This window comes from Callorhinus ursinus, unplaced genomic scaffold, assembly GCF_003265705.2.
Source record: "Callorhinus ursinus isolate GAN/ISIS: 27379988/994484 unplaced genomic scaffold, GSC_fseal_2.0 scaffold6, whole genome shotgun sequence".
In the NCBI taxonomy this organism is placed as follows: Eukaryota; Metazoa; Chordata; class Mammalia; order Carnivora; family Otariidae; genus Callorhinus; species Callorhinus ursinus.
This window is the reverse complement of record NW_027397068.1, coordinates 10,549,933-10,566,813: the sequence shown is the minus strand read 5'-3', so window position 1 is coordinate 10,566,813 and position 16,881 is coordinate 10,549,933. Positions and strand designations below refer to the sequence as shown.

The following is a 16,881-nucleotide window of genomic DNA, read 5'->3' as shown; positions in this document are numbered from 1 at the left end:
TGAGGGGTCGTACAGAGCTCATTCTCTCAGTAGCAATGAAGATGCAGCAACATGTGTGATGTTCCTGCCTAGAGAAGCTCATTAGAGTCTTAGTGCCCAAGTTTTTACTGAAGGCTGGTCACGTAGGCAGCCTCTGCATAGTGTGTACCAAAATTTCCAGAATCCCAGAAGGAAAGCATTTGTTCAGCATAAGCTGTATTGTTTGTACGAATAGTCTAGACATGGTGAATCACCTTTATCAGTTGACTAAGAGCACTCTGAGAATCTTGTTCCCAGATGCCAGTCAGGGGCCAACCTTGTAAACAGTCCTGCTATGTTAACTTTTTTCTGCACACTAGTACCGACTATTCATTCAAGTAGTTTAGTTATGATCAAAAAGGTACAGTAGGGGTGATTGCTTGATGCAGATATAGTCAGAAAAGGCTTTTTAGTATGGAATGAACCCTGGAATATTTATTGCTTGTGGATAAGCGGCTAGTAGAATCAATGACCTTGAAAATAAAGGTTGGGGAATAAATGATACAGCGATGTCTGAGGAAATGAAAGGGAAAGGAGTTCAAAAGCAGATGGAGAAATGGGTCTTTAGTAATTGGAGGGCAACCTCATCCATAGCACTGAAATTGTGATTTTTTTTCTCAGTGAATTTCAGCTGCATATGTGTGGGAGTAGAGAAGACTAATGGTAGGTTGATAAAAGGTTGGGTATACTAAGTATGGCCATGATGGAAGGACAAAAGATTGAGGAGTGCTGAGGATATCAGGCAAAGAATAATTGAAATAATCAACCATAGAGTCTAGGCTGAATAGGAAGTAAGGTCAGGATGGGGGCTGTTAGCCTGTGAAAAGAGAGGGGTGAAGGGATTGTTAGTCTTGGTAAAATAGAGCAGGGAGCAAAGTTAGGGTAAAAGAATGGCATGTTGGCTTTAGAACGTTGTAGGTACTCAATCAGTGTGAGTGGAATTGATGAATCAAAAGGTGGAGCAGCCTGGGGCGCCTGGGTGGCTCAGATGGTTAAGCGTCTGCCTTCGGCTCAGGTCATGGTCCCGGGGTCCTGGGATCGAGTCCCGCATTGGGCTCCCTGCTCCTTGGGAGCCTGCTTCTCCCTCTGCTTCTCTCTCTCTTTCTCTTTCTCATGAATAAATAAATAAAATCTTTAAAAAAAAAAAAAAAGGTGGAGCAGCCTGGAATGATGATGGTATGGCCATGGGGCAGGTTGTTCAAGTTAAGCAAAGGTGATGGTCATTGAAAATCAGATTACTGAACTGTGAAGCCTAAGTCATTTGATGTGTCAGATTACCTCATGGATGTTGATGTTACCAATGTAATGATAGAAGTTAGCACAGTGGGAAATACTGTTTTTGATGAATGTGGGGAAATGACCAGAGGTCAGTACATGAAGAATAGAGTGTGTTACTACTTTAGACTCTCTGGTTGCAAGTAACAGAAATTAACTGAAACTAGCTTAAATAATAGGAAATTACTGTGAGCGTGTGAGTAGGACTCAAACCCAGGAATATAGCTAGATCTCAGGAAGGGCCTGGAGCCTGGACCTGGAAAACTATTTAGAACCTAGTTTCTGCTCTTTGTTCTTATTTTCTCATCTTTGCTTTTCTCTCCTATTTCTGTTTCTCTCCTTTTGTGTCATAGATCTCACTAGCTTTGTCTTTCAAGACTGGCTCTTTGTTATTCCTTGTTTACCTGGGAGCTTATAACTATCCTGTATCTTCTGAGCTTACATGTTTTAATTTTAGCCACATGCAGAGACTCTCTAAATCCTAATTCCAAGTTACCAGAAGAGAGAATCTGGTCGGTTCAGACTGAGTTAGTGGTTTGCTTATGCTCCCATCAACTCTGGCTGAGTCGGATGTTATCTTGTAATGTCATATAACATGGTTGTTAGGGTCCCATCTTTGTGGATGAGAGGGCAGCTCTTAATGAGAGCTGTTGTGCCACCAACCACAGTGGATGTCTCCTCTACCACAGTTGAGTGATACAGCTGAATGGAGTTAGTCTAGATGGAAATGGAAGAGGAACTTTTGAAAGAGGCCACGAGAGCAAGTGAAAATATAGGAGAATGGTTTACACTACCCGCCATGGGACTTGGGCAGTGGGAGAATGAGTAGCTTTTACTTACAAGAGAAGTGGTCTCCTTGGTGGAGAGTTAGCTCTTAGTTAAGACATAGGGGATGGGGTATTCATGAAAAAGGTTGAGGTAATAGGGAAGGTTATTTATGAAAAAGAGATTCCAGGGTTTATATTGAAACTCTTTGGGAAGGTGATTGGTGATAAGATGAACCAAAGAGAAGGGGCTCTAAAGCAGTGAGGATAGGACCATCAGAGAGGAAAGATGACTGGAGACTTGATTTTGGGTGATATCAACAGTATGGTTGACAGGCATGAGAAGTATAGATATAGGTAATTGGTGAATTAATGGTTGGAAAACTTTCATTTTCCTGTTATTTCCATCTGAGTTGAAGGTAGTTAACAGAGGCAGTCCAAGAGTGACTAATTTTTGTAGCTCCATTTCACCACCATGAATTTTGGTTTGAGACTTTATTTTTTGTTAGAGTTCCCCTTCCCTGACTCATATTGATATGACTATGATTTGAAGCGATGGACTCCTTGTAGTGAATTCTGATAGTTCCATTTGGGTTTCTAAAAGTTGCACATGTCCTGTATTTGGCCCTCACATTCCTGACACCTTTGTTCATCTTTTGAGCACATGCTATTTTTGATTTGGAGGAGTATGACTTACAGTTATGTTGCTTGTTCCTTTGAATCAATGTCTGGGATCATCTCTTTGAATAAAACTGTTAATGTATTTTCTTCATTACCAAAATATCCTTGTTACACATAGCATACATACTTGCTCACTCATTCTCTTTATACATACACCTTTTACATATAATTTGCTCCCATCTTCTATAATAGTTTTCTGTTTCCCTTTAACTGATCACTGATTCCTTTTGTCCTTTTTGTGGTAGCCATATGAATTTCTATTTTAAGCCTGGCAGACTCTGTTAACGAAATACACTTCTTTCATCTTAAACATACATTATCTTTTTTTCACTTTTGATATTTCTTTATTCCCACAAACTGAAATGGTAGTTTGTTAAAAAGTGGAAGTAAATGTCAGTGACTTTGAATCTCAATTATAGTATGTTTGAAAATAGTTCCAGACTTAAGACATTGCTGTTTAGATTTAGTGATACTTTTTGAAATTACTATATAATTTTGAATAATATAAAATATTTTTGTCAGAAGAAACTTGTAATGACAGTGAACAGCAGATTAAGCTGAAAAATTACTAAATAGATGGGACACCTGGGTGGCTCTGTCGGTTAAGTGTCTACCTTTGGCTCAGGTCATGATCCCAGAGTCCTGGGATCGAGTCCTGCATTGGGCTCCTTGCTCAGTGGGGAACCTCCTTCTCCCTCCGACTGCCGCTCCCCCTGCTTGTGCTCTCTCTCTCAGATAAATAGATAGAATCTTTAAAAAAAAGTTACTAAATAGTATTTCTGTATAAAGTACATGCTTACTGTTTTTAATGGGCTTATTTCTACCATTTTTTACTTAATAATATTGCAGAAGAAAGTAGGGGAACATAAAGTAAAAAAAATGGATGCTTTGGAGGAAAGATTAAGGAAGAAGAAATATAAATGGATGAGAGGCATTTGCTAGATAGTTGGAGTTATCTTTTATCAACACGCGTAATAATTGTTAAATATGTACTGAGGCTCAATATTTATTCTGTTAAAAAAAATTTAGTTTGTTCAGCTGCATAGAATTATTAAAATATTTCTATAGTAATATTGTGGGAAAGCACTTGGTTGAATGTTGATCATATTCCAATGTTTTAGTCCTTTTCATTACTTGTTAAAAAAAATAGTGTTGGGGCGCCTGGGTGGCTCAGTCGTTAAGCGTCTGCCTTTGGCTCAGGTCATGGTCCCAGGGTCCTGGGATCGAGCCCCGCATCGGGCTCCCTACTCGGCGGGAAGCCTGCTTCTCCCTCTCCCAATCCCTGTGCTTGTGTTCCCTCTCTTGCTGTGTTTCTTTCTGTCAAATAAATAAATAAATCTTTAAAAAAAAAAAGAAGTAGTGTTTATGTTTGTAGGAATAATTTATGCTAGTTGCCCTTGCTTTTCAGAAAGTATTGATTTCTTAACTTCCCTCAGGAAACACATGCTCATGAGTGAAGCTTCTTCCTGTAAAACTTAAAAAAAAAATCCTATGCTATTAGTACCTTCAGAATAAAGATGCTGAATATTGAACTCTCTGAATGCTTTCTCTTTTTAATTAGTATATATAGGATATAACTTTATAAGGATATTGCAGTTGTCTGAGTATCTGTTACTAAATATACTAAAAATATCCTATGAACCTGGTTCTTTTTCTCTTTCTTTAGTTATTATATTTAGTGGTTGGATGGTTCTAAAGCAGAAATTTCAGTGGTTGGTAAAAAGAGGTGATGGTGTAATGCTAAAGGAATGGTACTCCTTAATCCTTTGGCTCATGAAGTCTTTAAAGTATGCTTATTTAAGGAAAACAGAGTTGATGACATATAACTGTAAAAAGTGATTCAGAATTAGGGTCAAAAAGTAGAACTAGTGTCTGCTGGATTGACTCAGGACTCTTCTAGTTTTGACAGGGATGTATGTGGACCAAATACTGTGTTCTTTTTTTTCCTTCCCAAGTGGCTCAAGTTGCCAAATCTTTGCCAGAAGGTTGATCATTGCAGCTTGTAGACCATATTTTTTATTCCTTAATTACATTAACAGCTAGAGTTGTTTTATGGATTTTTCTTGAGACTGATGCCAGCCCTTTTATGGGTCTGAAAGTAATTGTAGCATGAATCTAGACTGTATTTTTAGTCTTTAAAATTTCCAGGAGTGTTCTTTATTTATTTGATATATAAATTCTCCATCTGCTTCACTTTTCTGTGACATTTTAAAAATATGCTTGCTATGAAATACAATAAAACACTTTATGTAGTTCTGAGTTAAAAAATTTAGATTAAAAATTCAGTGATGAGTAATAGTGTTTGTTACATCCAATGACTGTAGTTAAGCCATTTTGTCTACTGTTATACTTTTTTTTTTTAAAGATTTTATTTATTTATCTGACAGAGAGACACAGTGAGAGAGGGAACACAAGCAGGGGGAGTGGGAGAGGGAGAAGCAGGCCTCCCGCTGAGCAGGGAGCCCGACGTGGGGCTTGATCCCAGGACCCCGGGACCATGACCTGAGTCGAAGGCAGACACTAGTGACTGAGCCACCCAGGCGCCCCTCTACTGTTACACTCTTATTCTAGTTTACAAAGGTATATATTGTGTGGGTTTATCTCTTTAAAATCCATACTTCATCAGTGGTATAGCTCTCTCTGTCCCCAGTTAGAATCATTAGTAAATGGTATAGTGTAGACCTGGGTTCAGATTCTATTTTTACCTCCTGAATAAACTACATACGGTCTCATTTACTTATTTGTAAAATAAATATAATCTACTTTACGGAGCTGTTATAAGGATTAGAGAAAAAGTAGAATGTCAGATCCTCTGCCCAGCTCTAAGTAAATGGTAGGTAAGTTATTATTGCTGTTATTAATAAGTAGTGTCCATGGAGTGCTTTGACAATATGATATAGACATTGGGCTATATATATATATACATTGAAAAGCATATGATGGATTAAGGAAAGCAAGTGTACAATCCCAGGGGGTAGTTTATAGAGCTTTCTGGAGCAGACCATTTCTGTTTCGTGTATTTGCAGACTTGTGAAAATAAGCAAATCTATCTCTCAGTCTGGTCTTTGTAAATACATTTGAACACTAACAAAATATTTTTCTTTTCCTTTTATCTTAAGGGTGCTATTTTCCTGGAAGGTGTAACTGTTAAAGGTGTGACTCAAGTAACAACTCAACCAAAGTTAGGAGAGGTACAGCAGAAGTGTCATCAGTTCTGTGGCTGGGAAGGGTAATAAACATTTTCAAGTTTTAAATAAAACTTATTGGTACTCTGCAACATTTAACATTAATGCAAACATTGACTTAGCTTCTTTGCTCCTTGAAGTTTGAATATTTACCTAGAGTGCTTAAAAAGATACTAAACAAGAGTTTTTTTATCAGATTTTTCTCAAGACCAACAATTGAGTCAAAATTAGATTACTAGAAAAAAACAAAAAAAAAAAACAAAAAAAATTAGACTACTAGACAGTTGAGTCAAAGTTAAATGACTCAAACATGTCTTCCTACCGGAATAGAAAGTTATTTTTGTCACTGTTTAGTATTTGTTTTGTGTGTTTGATTCTGTTGCTGATTAATGTTTGGGTTGCCAATATCATTTTGCTAAGGGAGAAGAGGTGAGACTTGAAGACTTGACTGTATCTCATTTTCCAGTTTTTCTGTAATCCAGTTTTCTGAAACCTAGGAGAATCAGCTTCAATTATGTTTTGCCCCCTGCCATGACTTGAAAATATTTATCAGATATTTCGTGGGAGGGGATTCAGGAGAGTTCACTGCTCTAATCTTCTGCACTCAGGTCTTGGTGTATGGTCATTTCTGTCGGTCATTGCCATCTGTGGCAGAAGATTGTAGTACAGCTAGAACATGATGAAACAGGATCGATAATTGTTAAAAATTTCTAATATAAAGAACGGTTTGACTGGTACATACAGAACAGTTAGCCAGAAATAATTTTAACTAAAAGATGAAAATGATGATGAAGTAATACTGATTTTAGAATTGTGCTAAGCCCATGCCAGTGTACTTTAATCTTGACCTATATTTCTCCTGTTTTGTCACTTCTGGGCATCTTTTGAACAGAAATTTGCCAACCTTGTAGAGTTATGCCAAGTTGGCAGAGTCATGATGGAGGAATATGGGGTCTAGAATAATGTAAGATAATTAAGGCAAGCAAGATTTAAACTTCCTGAAGTAGATTTGTAAACATACCTACTTTACTATTAGATCATGAATATTAATATTTAAAAAGCCCAATGGTTACACTATATAGTGGCAATTAGAAACTTGTTAACTTGAATCTGAAATGTCTAGAAGATGATAGGTAATGTTTTGTTTGCATTCTTGGGAATGCTGGTATTCCAGTTGGCATTAATCTCATGATAGGGAGAATGTTGTGATAAATGTGTGACTACTGTGAGATTGGTTTAAGACGTATTGCTTTGTATGGATGCCAGCCATAATAGTAATAAAATGTTCTTCTTTAAGGTCTGGATTCCCTGGAGCACAGCCTGTTTCCATGGACAAGCAAAATATTAAACTTTTAGAGCAGAAGCCATATAAAGTAAGCTGGAAAGCAGATGGTACTCGGTAAGTTAGACTTCTAAATAAAGTTATCCAAATAACTCTAATGCTTCAAGAATACTTCTTTGTTGTTAGACAAGGTTTGTACTCTTGGGAGTGTGAATTTCTGACTTGAACAGCAAAATAATCATGTTTCAAATATCATATAACTTTTGTTTTGCTAGTATTCTTAGTTATGTAATTCAGTTTCTCTCATTCTGCTAAATTTTTGGTTTCAGAGTTCTTTTTTGTTTTTGTTTTTGTTTTTTTAAAGATTTTATTTTTCAGTAATCTCTGCAGCCAGTGTGGGGCTCCAACTCACAACCCTGAGATCAAGAGTTGCATGCTCCACCTACTGAGCCAGATGGGTGCCCCCCAGAGTTCTGTTAGTTTGATATAATAAGTCTGTACCAAATTTAAGTTTGAAAGTGTTTTCTCTTGACAATATTGTGCTTTTTGGTATGTCTCCTGCCCACCACCTTGTGTTTAGTGATTGTTGAGCACTTCTGAAACTAACAGATGTGTTGTTAGTTTATAATCTAAAAATTACCAAGTCTCCCTGATATTTTGTTCCTTCGAATATTTTGTTCCTTTGAATAGTTTGTCTCTTGATCTTTGCTAATACTTTTTGTAATTTTATACACCCTTAAGGGTGTTGTATTCTTACAACAAAGCTTAGCTTCAGGTTTCATATTTCTACACTTTTAAATATTTATTAGTATAAATTTAATGTTTCCTCAGCATTTAACTTTTTTTTACTCTTTTGTAATCATATTTTCATAGTTTTGCCATATGTATTTTTTTATTCGGCAAGTGTTCTAATAGTTGAAGTAATTATTTTAACAGATATTAATATTAGCTTTTTCCTATTAATTTTTTCATAATAATGAAAATGTTTCAAAATAATATAGCATTTATATAGTTAGTTTTTTTCCCCAGCTTTATTGAGATATAATTGACATATAACATTATGGAAGTTTAAGGTATACAGCGTGTTGATTTGATATACTTACATATTGCAAGATGATTACTGTTACCTAACACTACTGTCACTTCACATAATGACCATTTCTTTTTTGTGGTGAGAATATTTAAGATCTGGTGTCTTAGCAACTTTCAAGTATATGGTATGGTATTATTTACTATAATCACTATGATATACATTAGATCCCTGGAACTTACTTGTTTTGTAACTGGAAGTTTGTACCCTTTGACCAATTTCTCCCCATTTCCTCTACCTTCTTAGCCCCTGGTGACCACTGTTCTAGTCTCTGTTTCTGTCAGTTTGGTTTTTTTTTTAAGATTCCATATGTAAGTGATATCATATAGTATTTGTCTTCCTCTGACTGACTTATTTCACTTAGCATAAAGTCCTCAAGTTCCATCTGTGTTGTTGTAAATGGCAGAATTTCCTTCTTTATCATGGTTGAGTAATATTCCATTGTATTTATATAGCACATCTTCTTTATTCATCTGCTGATGGTCTTTTAGGTTGTTTCCATATCTTGGCTATTGTGAATAGTGCTGCAATAAAAATGGGAATGCAGATATTTCTTTGAGATGCTATTTTCACATTTTAGTTTTTAAATGTTATTTTGAAGATGATATAGGTTGCACTTAATTTTTATGAGGAGGTTTTGAATGTCAAAGTGGCAATTACACCTTTTGTATTATGTTATCTTCATCAGCATTTTGCTTGTGGTGACCTTAAAAGATACATTTGAAGATATGGAGTGGGGCAGATAGAACTTGATTTTAGTATTAGGTGAATATAATGATACTGTTTCAATATGATATGCTTTTTAGTAATTATATTTTGTTTATTTTTTAAAGATTTTATTTATTTATTTGAGAGAGAGAGAATGAGAGATAGAAAGCACGAGAGGGAAGAGGGTCAGAGGGAGAAGCAGACTCCCCGCTGAGCAGGAAGCCTGATGCGGGACTCGATCCCGGGACTCCAGGATCATGACCTGAGCTGAAGGCAGTCGCTTAACCAACTGAGCCACCCAGGCGCCCATATTTTGTATTTTTTTAAATAGGGAATATATCAAAATATTTCCTTTCATTTGTCTGTCTTTGTTGGAAATGGTCTTTCCTTTCAACTTAGCATTTTCTAGCTTTTTTTGGGGTGGGTATTTCATAGGTAACACAGGTTAATGAAACAAAATTCAGGAAATAACATAAACAAAAAGAAGAAAATAAAATTAAAGAGTGATTTTATCACCTAGAAGTAACCATTACCATCATTGTGGTCTTGATTTTATTCTTTTGGTTATAAAGCAGTTATATTGGGGCGCCTGGGCTCCAATATATTGGCTCAGTGAGTTGAGCATCTGACTCTTGATTTCAGCTCAGTCTTGATCTCAGGGTCATGAGTTCAAGCACTGCATTGGGCTCCACACTAAGTGTGGAACCTACTTAAAAAAAAAAAAGCAGTTATAGTAATGCTTCGTATAGTGAATGCAAATAGTTAAATAACAAGTATGTTTTATATATGTTTATTTTTTCATATTATTTTGAATTTAAAAATGAACTAATCTAAAAATTAATATTAATACTTGATAAAATTTTAAGTAGTATAGAGACATAAAATGATAAAGTTAGGTTTGCCTTGTGTGCTTCTAGGAGTATTCATTCTACAAGGATGACTCTATAAGGATGGATACAGTTAAAGATTCAGATATAGACAATTTGGATAATGTGTCCCTTCCATGCCCTTCTCCTTATGAATGTATATTTTTGAAGGATAAATAAAAATTAACATTGTTGCTTATTTTCAGAATGTTAAAATTGTATTTAATTTTTTAGATTAGAGTGAGTTTAGAATCTATTATATTGGTAGTAAGAATTAGCAGAAGTTAAGTTGTTGGTGTGCATGTATATGTGTTTGTGTATTTTTTTTTTTTTTAAGTAGGCTCCATGCCCAGTGTGGAGTCCAGTGCAGGGCTTGAACTCATGACCCTGAGATCAAGACCTGAACTGGGATCGAGAGTCAAACACTTAACTGACTGAGCCACCCAGGCGCCTTGATATATAATAGCTGTGTAACAATGTCTTAAGGTTTATTAATAGATATTTGGTATTGTAACAATGTTTTAGGTTTATTACCTACCTCTGAGTGGAGGAGTGAAAAAGGTGAGGAGCAAAGATGTGCCTACTTAATACTTAATACTATACTTAATACTATAAATGGCCTGGGGATTTCGGAGTGAAGCAGAGTTTTGATCTAATGAGTTTCGTATTCTGAATATTTTTTACTTTCTACCTTGTCTTCTCCATAGTATCTAGGCTGTGATCATGACAAACCTTGGGCAAAATAATAGTCTATAAAATTTGTCATTTGTATTCCACCATCCTACTTTTGTTTATTTTCCCTTCTCTGCATTTGTATACCCCTTTCGTCATTTCTTCTCAATACTGTCAGACCTCTAAATGATTAGCTACAGTAATTTGAGCTAAGATGTTTCGATTAATAATGGAAATACCTCATTTCTCATGGAACCGTGCTCCACCAAAACAAAAGGAGAACTTTTAAGTCTTTATTAGAATACCTGCTCTGTGTTAGGATACTTTATTCTCTGAGGAAAAACATTTATGTGAGATAATTTTCTGGACCAGTGCAAAATCTTTTTTTTTTTTTTTTTAAAGATTTATTTATTTATTTGAGAGAGAGAGGATGAGAGATAGAGAGCATGAGAGGGAAGAGGGTCAGAGGGAGAAGCAGACTCCCTGCTGAGCAGGGACCCCGATGTGGGACTCGATCCCGGGACTCCAGGATCATGACCTGAGCCAAAGGCAGTCGCTTAACCAACTGAGCCACCCAGGCGCCCATGGACCAGTGCAAAATCTTTTGTAAAGTAGGATTTAAGGCCAATAGCATGTGAGAGGGACTTTCTGTGACTTATAGGGTGAAAAGAGCGTCAGGGAGCTGTAGAATGGTCTAGGAGCCCGTGGACTTAGAACAACAGATTAAAAACCATGAACCCTAGACTCTATTTATTTACTTATTATTTTATTTATTTGTTTTTATTTTTTAAAATTATTATTTTTTAAGATTTTATTCATTTGAGACACAGAGATACAGAGAGAGTGAGACCACGAGCAGGGGGAGAGACAGAGGGAGAGGGAGAAGCAGGCTGCCTGCCGAGCCAGGAGCCCGATGTGGGGCTCGATCCCAGGATCCTGGGATCATGACCTGAGCCAAAGGCAGACGCTTAACCATCTGAGCCACCCAGGCGCCCCTAAAATTATTTTTAATTAACATATAATGTATTACTGGTTTCGAGGTACAGGTCTGTGATTCATATATATATATATATATATATGAATACCCAGTGCTCATTATGTCACATGCCCTCCTTAATTAATTAATTTGTTTTTAAAAGATTATATTTATTTATTGGCATGACAGCATGAGCGGGTGGGGGTGAGTGTGGACAGAGGGAGAAACAGACTCCCCACTGAGCCATTATTAGCCTGACATGGGGCTTGATCCCAGGACCCTGGGATCATGACCTGAGCTGAAGGCAGACACTTAACCAACTGAGCCACCCAGGCACCCCTATTATTTTTATTTTTTTAGGTAGTCTTTACACCCAACATGGAGCTTGAATTCATGACCTTGAGATTAAGAGTTGTATGCTCAGGGCGCCTAGGTGGTGCAGTTGGTTAAGTGTCTGACTCTTGGTTTCTGCTGAGGTTGTGAACGCAGTGTCCTGAGATTAAGCCCCTCTCTGGCTCTGTGCTTGAGATTCTCTCTCTCTCTCCATTTACCCCTCCCACTCATGCTCTCTCTTACTCTCTCGAATACATGAATAAGTCTTAAAAAAAAAAAAGGTTTATGCTTACCAAGTGAGCCAGCCAGATGCCCCACTCCCTTTTATTTAAAGCCATGTTGTGATAGAGTGTGGGACCTCTTTTTATTATCCGTATTCCATGGTTTATTGGCTCTTTATTTATTGTATCTAGCAACAGTATTTAGATCAAGGGATCTCTGAAATTGAGTGTAATATGAGACCTGGATAGAGTTAGCAATAAAAGGTATTGCCTAGGAATTTTGATTAGCCTGGCCAAGGCCTGGGGGCAACAGTGGCAGTTTTGACAGGAATCTCTTGCAGATTCTAAAACATAGGGACTATGTTTTAGGGACTATTTCCTAATTGTAAAGCCAAATTATATAGATAGAAATACAGAATTTCTTAAAAATAGAACAGTGAGAAATTTGTATTAGTTATATAGGTGAATTGATTAAACACTAAACCACTGTAGTCTCAGAAACAGGTGAAATCATTTTGTTTAATAGAATATTTAATAATTGTATGTCTTATATTTCAGTAAAATCATACTTTTAGAAATGAGATGTCTCCTTCTATCACAGCACACTATTTCTGTCATAGCACTTTTCATTATCAGAAGTTACTTTTTACTTTCTAATTATTTTGCTTCTGTATCTCCTACTATATTGTAAGCTTCACAAGATCAGGGAGCAAGTCTGTCTTTTGTACTTTTATATCAGTGGTAATCAGCAATACCTTATACTAGTAGATAGTGAATGATTTGAATGAGTGAATGAATACTACTGGCAGTGTTTTATGCTCTTGAGAGATACGTAGCTTCTGTAGATTGCAGTTTTCATTTTTTATACTTTTTCTCTAAAGATATTTCCTGATCTTTTGGTTCACTGAATGGATTGAGAAGGGAAGAAAGTCGTATTAGAAAAACTGTACTGAGGGAGGGGCGCCTGGGTGGCTCAGTCATTAAGTGTGTGCCTTCGGCTCAGGTCATGATTCTGGGGTCCTGGGATCGAGACCCGCATCGGGCTCCCTGCTCAGTGGGAGCCTGCTTCTCCCTCTCACGCTCTCTCTCTCTCTCTGCCAATTAAATAAATAAATAAAATCTTAAAAAAAAAGAAAAAGAAAAAGAAAAAAAGCGTCTGCCTTCAGCTCAGGTCATGATCCCAGAATCCTGGGATCGAGCCCCGCGTGGGGCTCCCTGCTCAGTGGGAAGCCTGCTTCTCCCTCTCCCACTCCCCCTGCTTGTGTTCCCTCTCTCCCTGTGTCTCTCTCTGTCAAATAAATAAATAAAATCTTAAAAAAAAAAGAAAAACTGTACTGAGAAGTAGAAAGAGCACAGGGATAGAAGTTGGAAGACTTAGTTTTAGATCTGTTTTTATCCTTTACTGCTTGAATAAGGTGCATAGTTGGTACCTCTGGGCGGAGATTGGGAGGCCACATTTTCACTCGTCCTCCAAAGCTGTACCAAGAGCTTGCAGGGAACAAAAGCTCCTGAGAGCAAACCCGAGCAGATTGCTTAGCCCGGACCGACAAGGGCGGGGCAATTCCGCCTCTGGGCAAAGACATTTGGGAACCATGGCAACAGGCCCCTCCCCCAGAAGATCAGCACGAACAGCCAGCCACGACCCAGTTTACCGATCAATGAGAACGGGAGAATTCAGCGCTAGGGGAATACTGCACATAGAATTCATGGCTTTTTTACCATGATTCATTAGTTTTTCAAAGTTAATTTTTTTAACTTTCTTTTTCCCTTTTTCAACCAACATCTTATCAATCCCTTTTTTAAAAAAAATTTTTTTTATTTTTCATTTTTAGAGTCATATTTTTTCCCTTCATAGTAGTTACCCTTATTTTTAGCATATATATATATATAAGTTGTTCTCTCTTTAAAATTTTGAGATACAGTTTCTTCTAACAGATCAAAATATACCCTAAATCATTAGTGTATGGCTTTGTTCTAGTCTCCTGCCTGATCACATTCTCTCCCTTTTTTTTCTTTTCTTTTTTTTTTTAAATCTTTCTTTTTTCAAACAACTTCTTATCATCAATTCCTTTTATAAAATCTTTTATAATTTTCATCTTTACAGTCATCTTCCGTCCCTTCATTGTATCAACCCTTATTTTGTAGATATATGTCTGTCTTCCTTTAAAATTTTAGGAGGCACTTTCTTCTAACAGACCAAAATACGCCCAAAATCTAGTGTGTGGCACTGATCTATGCACTGGCCTGATCATATCTGATCATACTGTTTTTTTGTTTTGTTCTGTTTTTGTTTTTATCTTTCTCTTTTTCTTTTTTTTTTCCTCTTTCTTTTTTCTTTCTTTCCCTTTCTTTTCCCCTGGTTTCAGGTTTTTTCTGATTTGTTTAGAGTATATTTGCTGGGGACGTTGTTAACCTGTTAGCATTTTGTTCTCTCATCCATCTATTCTCCTCTGGACACAATGACAAGACTAAAAAAATCACCTCAGCAAAAAGAACAAGAGGTAGTACCGTCTGCCAGGGACCTACTCAATACGGACATTAGTACGATGTCGGACCTAGAGTTCAGAATCATGACTTTAAAGATACTAGCTGGGCTTGAAAAAAGCATGGAAGTTATTAGAGAAACCCTTTCTGGAGAAATAAAAAAGCTAAAATCTAACCAAGTCGAAATCAAAAAGGCTATTAATGAGGTGCAATCAAAACTGGGGGCACTAACTGCTAGGATAAATGAGGCAGAAGAAAGAATCAGCGATATAGAAGACCAAATGATGGAAAATGAAGCTGAGAAAGAGAGAGATAAACAACTACAGGATCATGAGGGCAGAATTCGAGAGATAAGCGATACGTTAAGACGAAACAACATTAGAATAATTGGGATCCCAGAAGAAGAAGAAAGCGAGAGAGGGGCAGAAGGTATATTGGAGCAAATTATAGCAGAGAACTTCCCTAATGTGGGAAAGCAAACAGGCATCAAAATCCAGGAGGCACAGAGAACCCCTCTCAAAATCAGTAAAAATAGGTCAACACGCTGACATATAATAGTAAAACTTACGAGTCTCAGAGACAAGGAGAAAATCTTGAAAGCAGCTCGGGAGAAGAGATATGTAACCTACAATGGTAGAAACATTAGATTGGCAACAGACTTATCCACAGAGACCTGGCAGGCCAGAAAGGACTGGCATGATATCTTCAGAGCACTAAACGAGAAAAATATGCAGCCAAGAATACTATATCCAGCTAGGCTGTCACTGAAAATAGAAGAGAGATAAAAAGCTTCCAGGACAAACAAAAACTAAAGGAATTTGCAAACACGAAACCAACCCTACAAAAAATATTGAAAGGGGTCCTCTAAGCAAAGAGAGAGCCTAAAAGCAGCATGGACCAGAAAGGAACAAAGACAACATACAGTAACATTCAGCTTACAGGCAATACAATGGCACTAAATTCATATCTTTCAGTAGTTACCCTGAATGTAAATGGGCTAAATGCCCCAATCAAAAGACACAGGCTATCAGATTGGATTAAAAAACAAGACCCATCGATATGCTGTCTGCAAGTGACTCATTTTAGACCCAAAGACACCCCCAGATTGAAAGTGAGGGGGTGGAAAACCATTTACCATGCTAATGGACACCAAAAGAAAGCTGGGTGGCAATCCTTATATCAGACAAATTAGATTTTAAACCAAAGACTGTAATAAGAGATGAGGAAGGACACTATATCCTACTTAAAGGGCCTATCCAACAAGAAGATCTAACAATTGTAAATATCTATGCCCCTAACAAGGGAGCAGCCAATTATATAAGGCAATTAATAACAAAAGCAAAGAAACACATTGACAACAATACAGTAATAGTGGGGAACTTTAACATCCCCCTCACTGAAAGGGACAGATCAGCTAAGCAAAAGATCAACAAGGAAATAAGGACTTTAACTGAAACACTGGACCAAATGGACTTCACAGACATATTCAGAACATTCCATCCCAAAGCAACGGAATACACATTCTTTTCTAGTGCCCATGGAACATTCTCCAGAATTGATCACATCCTAGGTGACAAATCAGATCTCAACCGGTACCAAAAGATTGGGATCCTTCCCTGCATATTTTCAGACCACAATGCTTTGAAACTAGAACTCAATCACAATAGGAAAGTCGGAAAGAACTCAAATACATGGAGGCTAAAGAGCATCCTACTAAAGAATGAATGGGTCAACCAGGAAATTAAAGAAGAATTAAAAAAATTCACGGAAACCAACGAAAATGAAAACACAACTGTTCAAAATCTTTGGGATACAGCAAAGGCAGTCCTAAGAGGAAGGTATATAGCAATACCAGCCTTTCTCAAGAAACTTCAGAAAGGTCTCAAATACACAACCTAACCCTACACCTAAAGGAGCTAGAGAAAAAACAGGGAATAAAGCCTAAACCCAGCAGGAGAAGAGAAATAATAAAGATCAGAGCAGAAATCAATGAAATAGAAACCAAAAGAACAGTAGAACAGATCAACGAAACTAGGAGCTGGTTCTTTCAAAAAGAATTAACAAGATTGATAAACCCCTGGCCAGACTTATCAAAAAGAAAAGAGAAATGACCCAAATCAACAAAATCATGAATAGAAGAGGAGAGATCACAACCAACACCAAAGAAATACAAACAATTATAAGAACATATTATGAGCAACTCTATGCCAGCAAATTAGATAACCTGGAAGAAATGGGTGCATTCCTAGAGATGTATCAACTACCAAAATTGAACCAGGAAGAAATAGAAAACCTGAACAGACCTATAACCACTAAGGAAATTGAA

At 37.0% G+C, this 16,881-nt stretch overlaps 1 protein-coding gene across 2 annotated transcripts in view; it reads left to right on the top strand.

Annotated features, from left to right (window-relative positions):
• Nucleotides 1–16,881, top strand: part of RNGTT (RNA guanylyltransferase and 5'-phosphatase) — a 316,476-nt gene that overhangs the window by 33,266 nt on the left and 266,329 nt on the right. For both annotated transcript variants that reach the window (XM_025862466.2, XM_025862458.2), the window contains exons 7-8: nt 5,858–5,967; nt 7,221–7,322. In XM_025862466.2, coding sequence (XP_025718251.1) covers nt 5,858–5,967; nt 7,221–7,322 — 212 coding nt within the window. The remainder of the gene's footprint in view (nt 1–5,857; nt 5,968–7,220; nt 7,323–16,881) is intronic.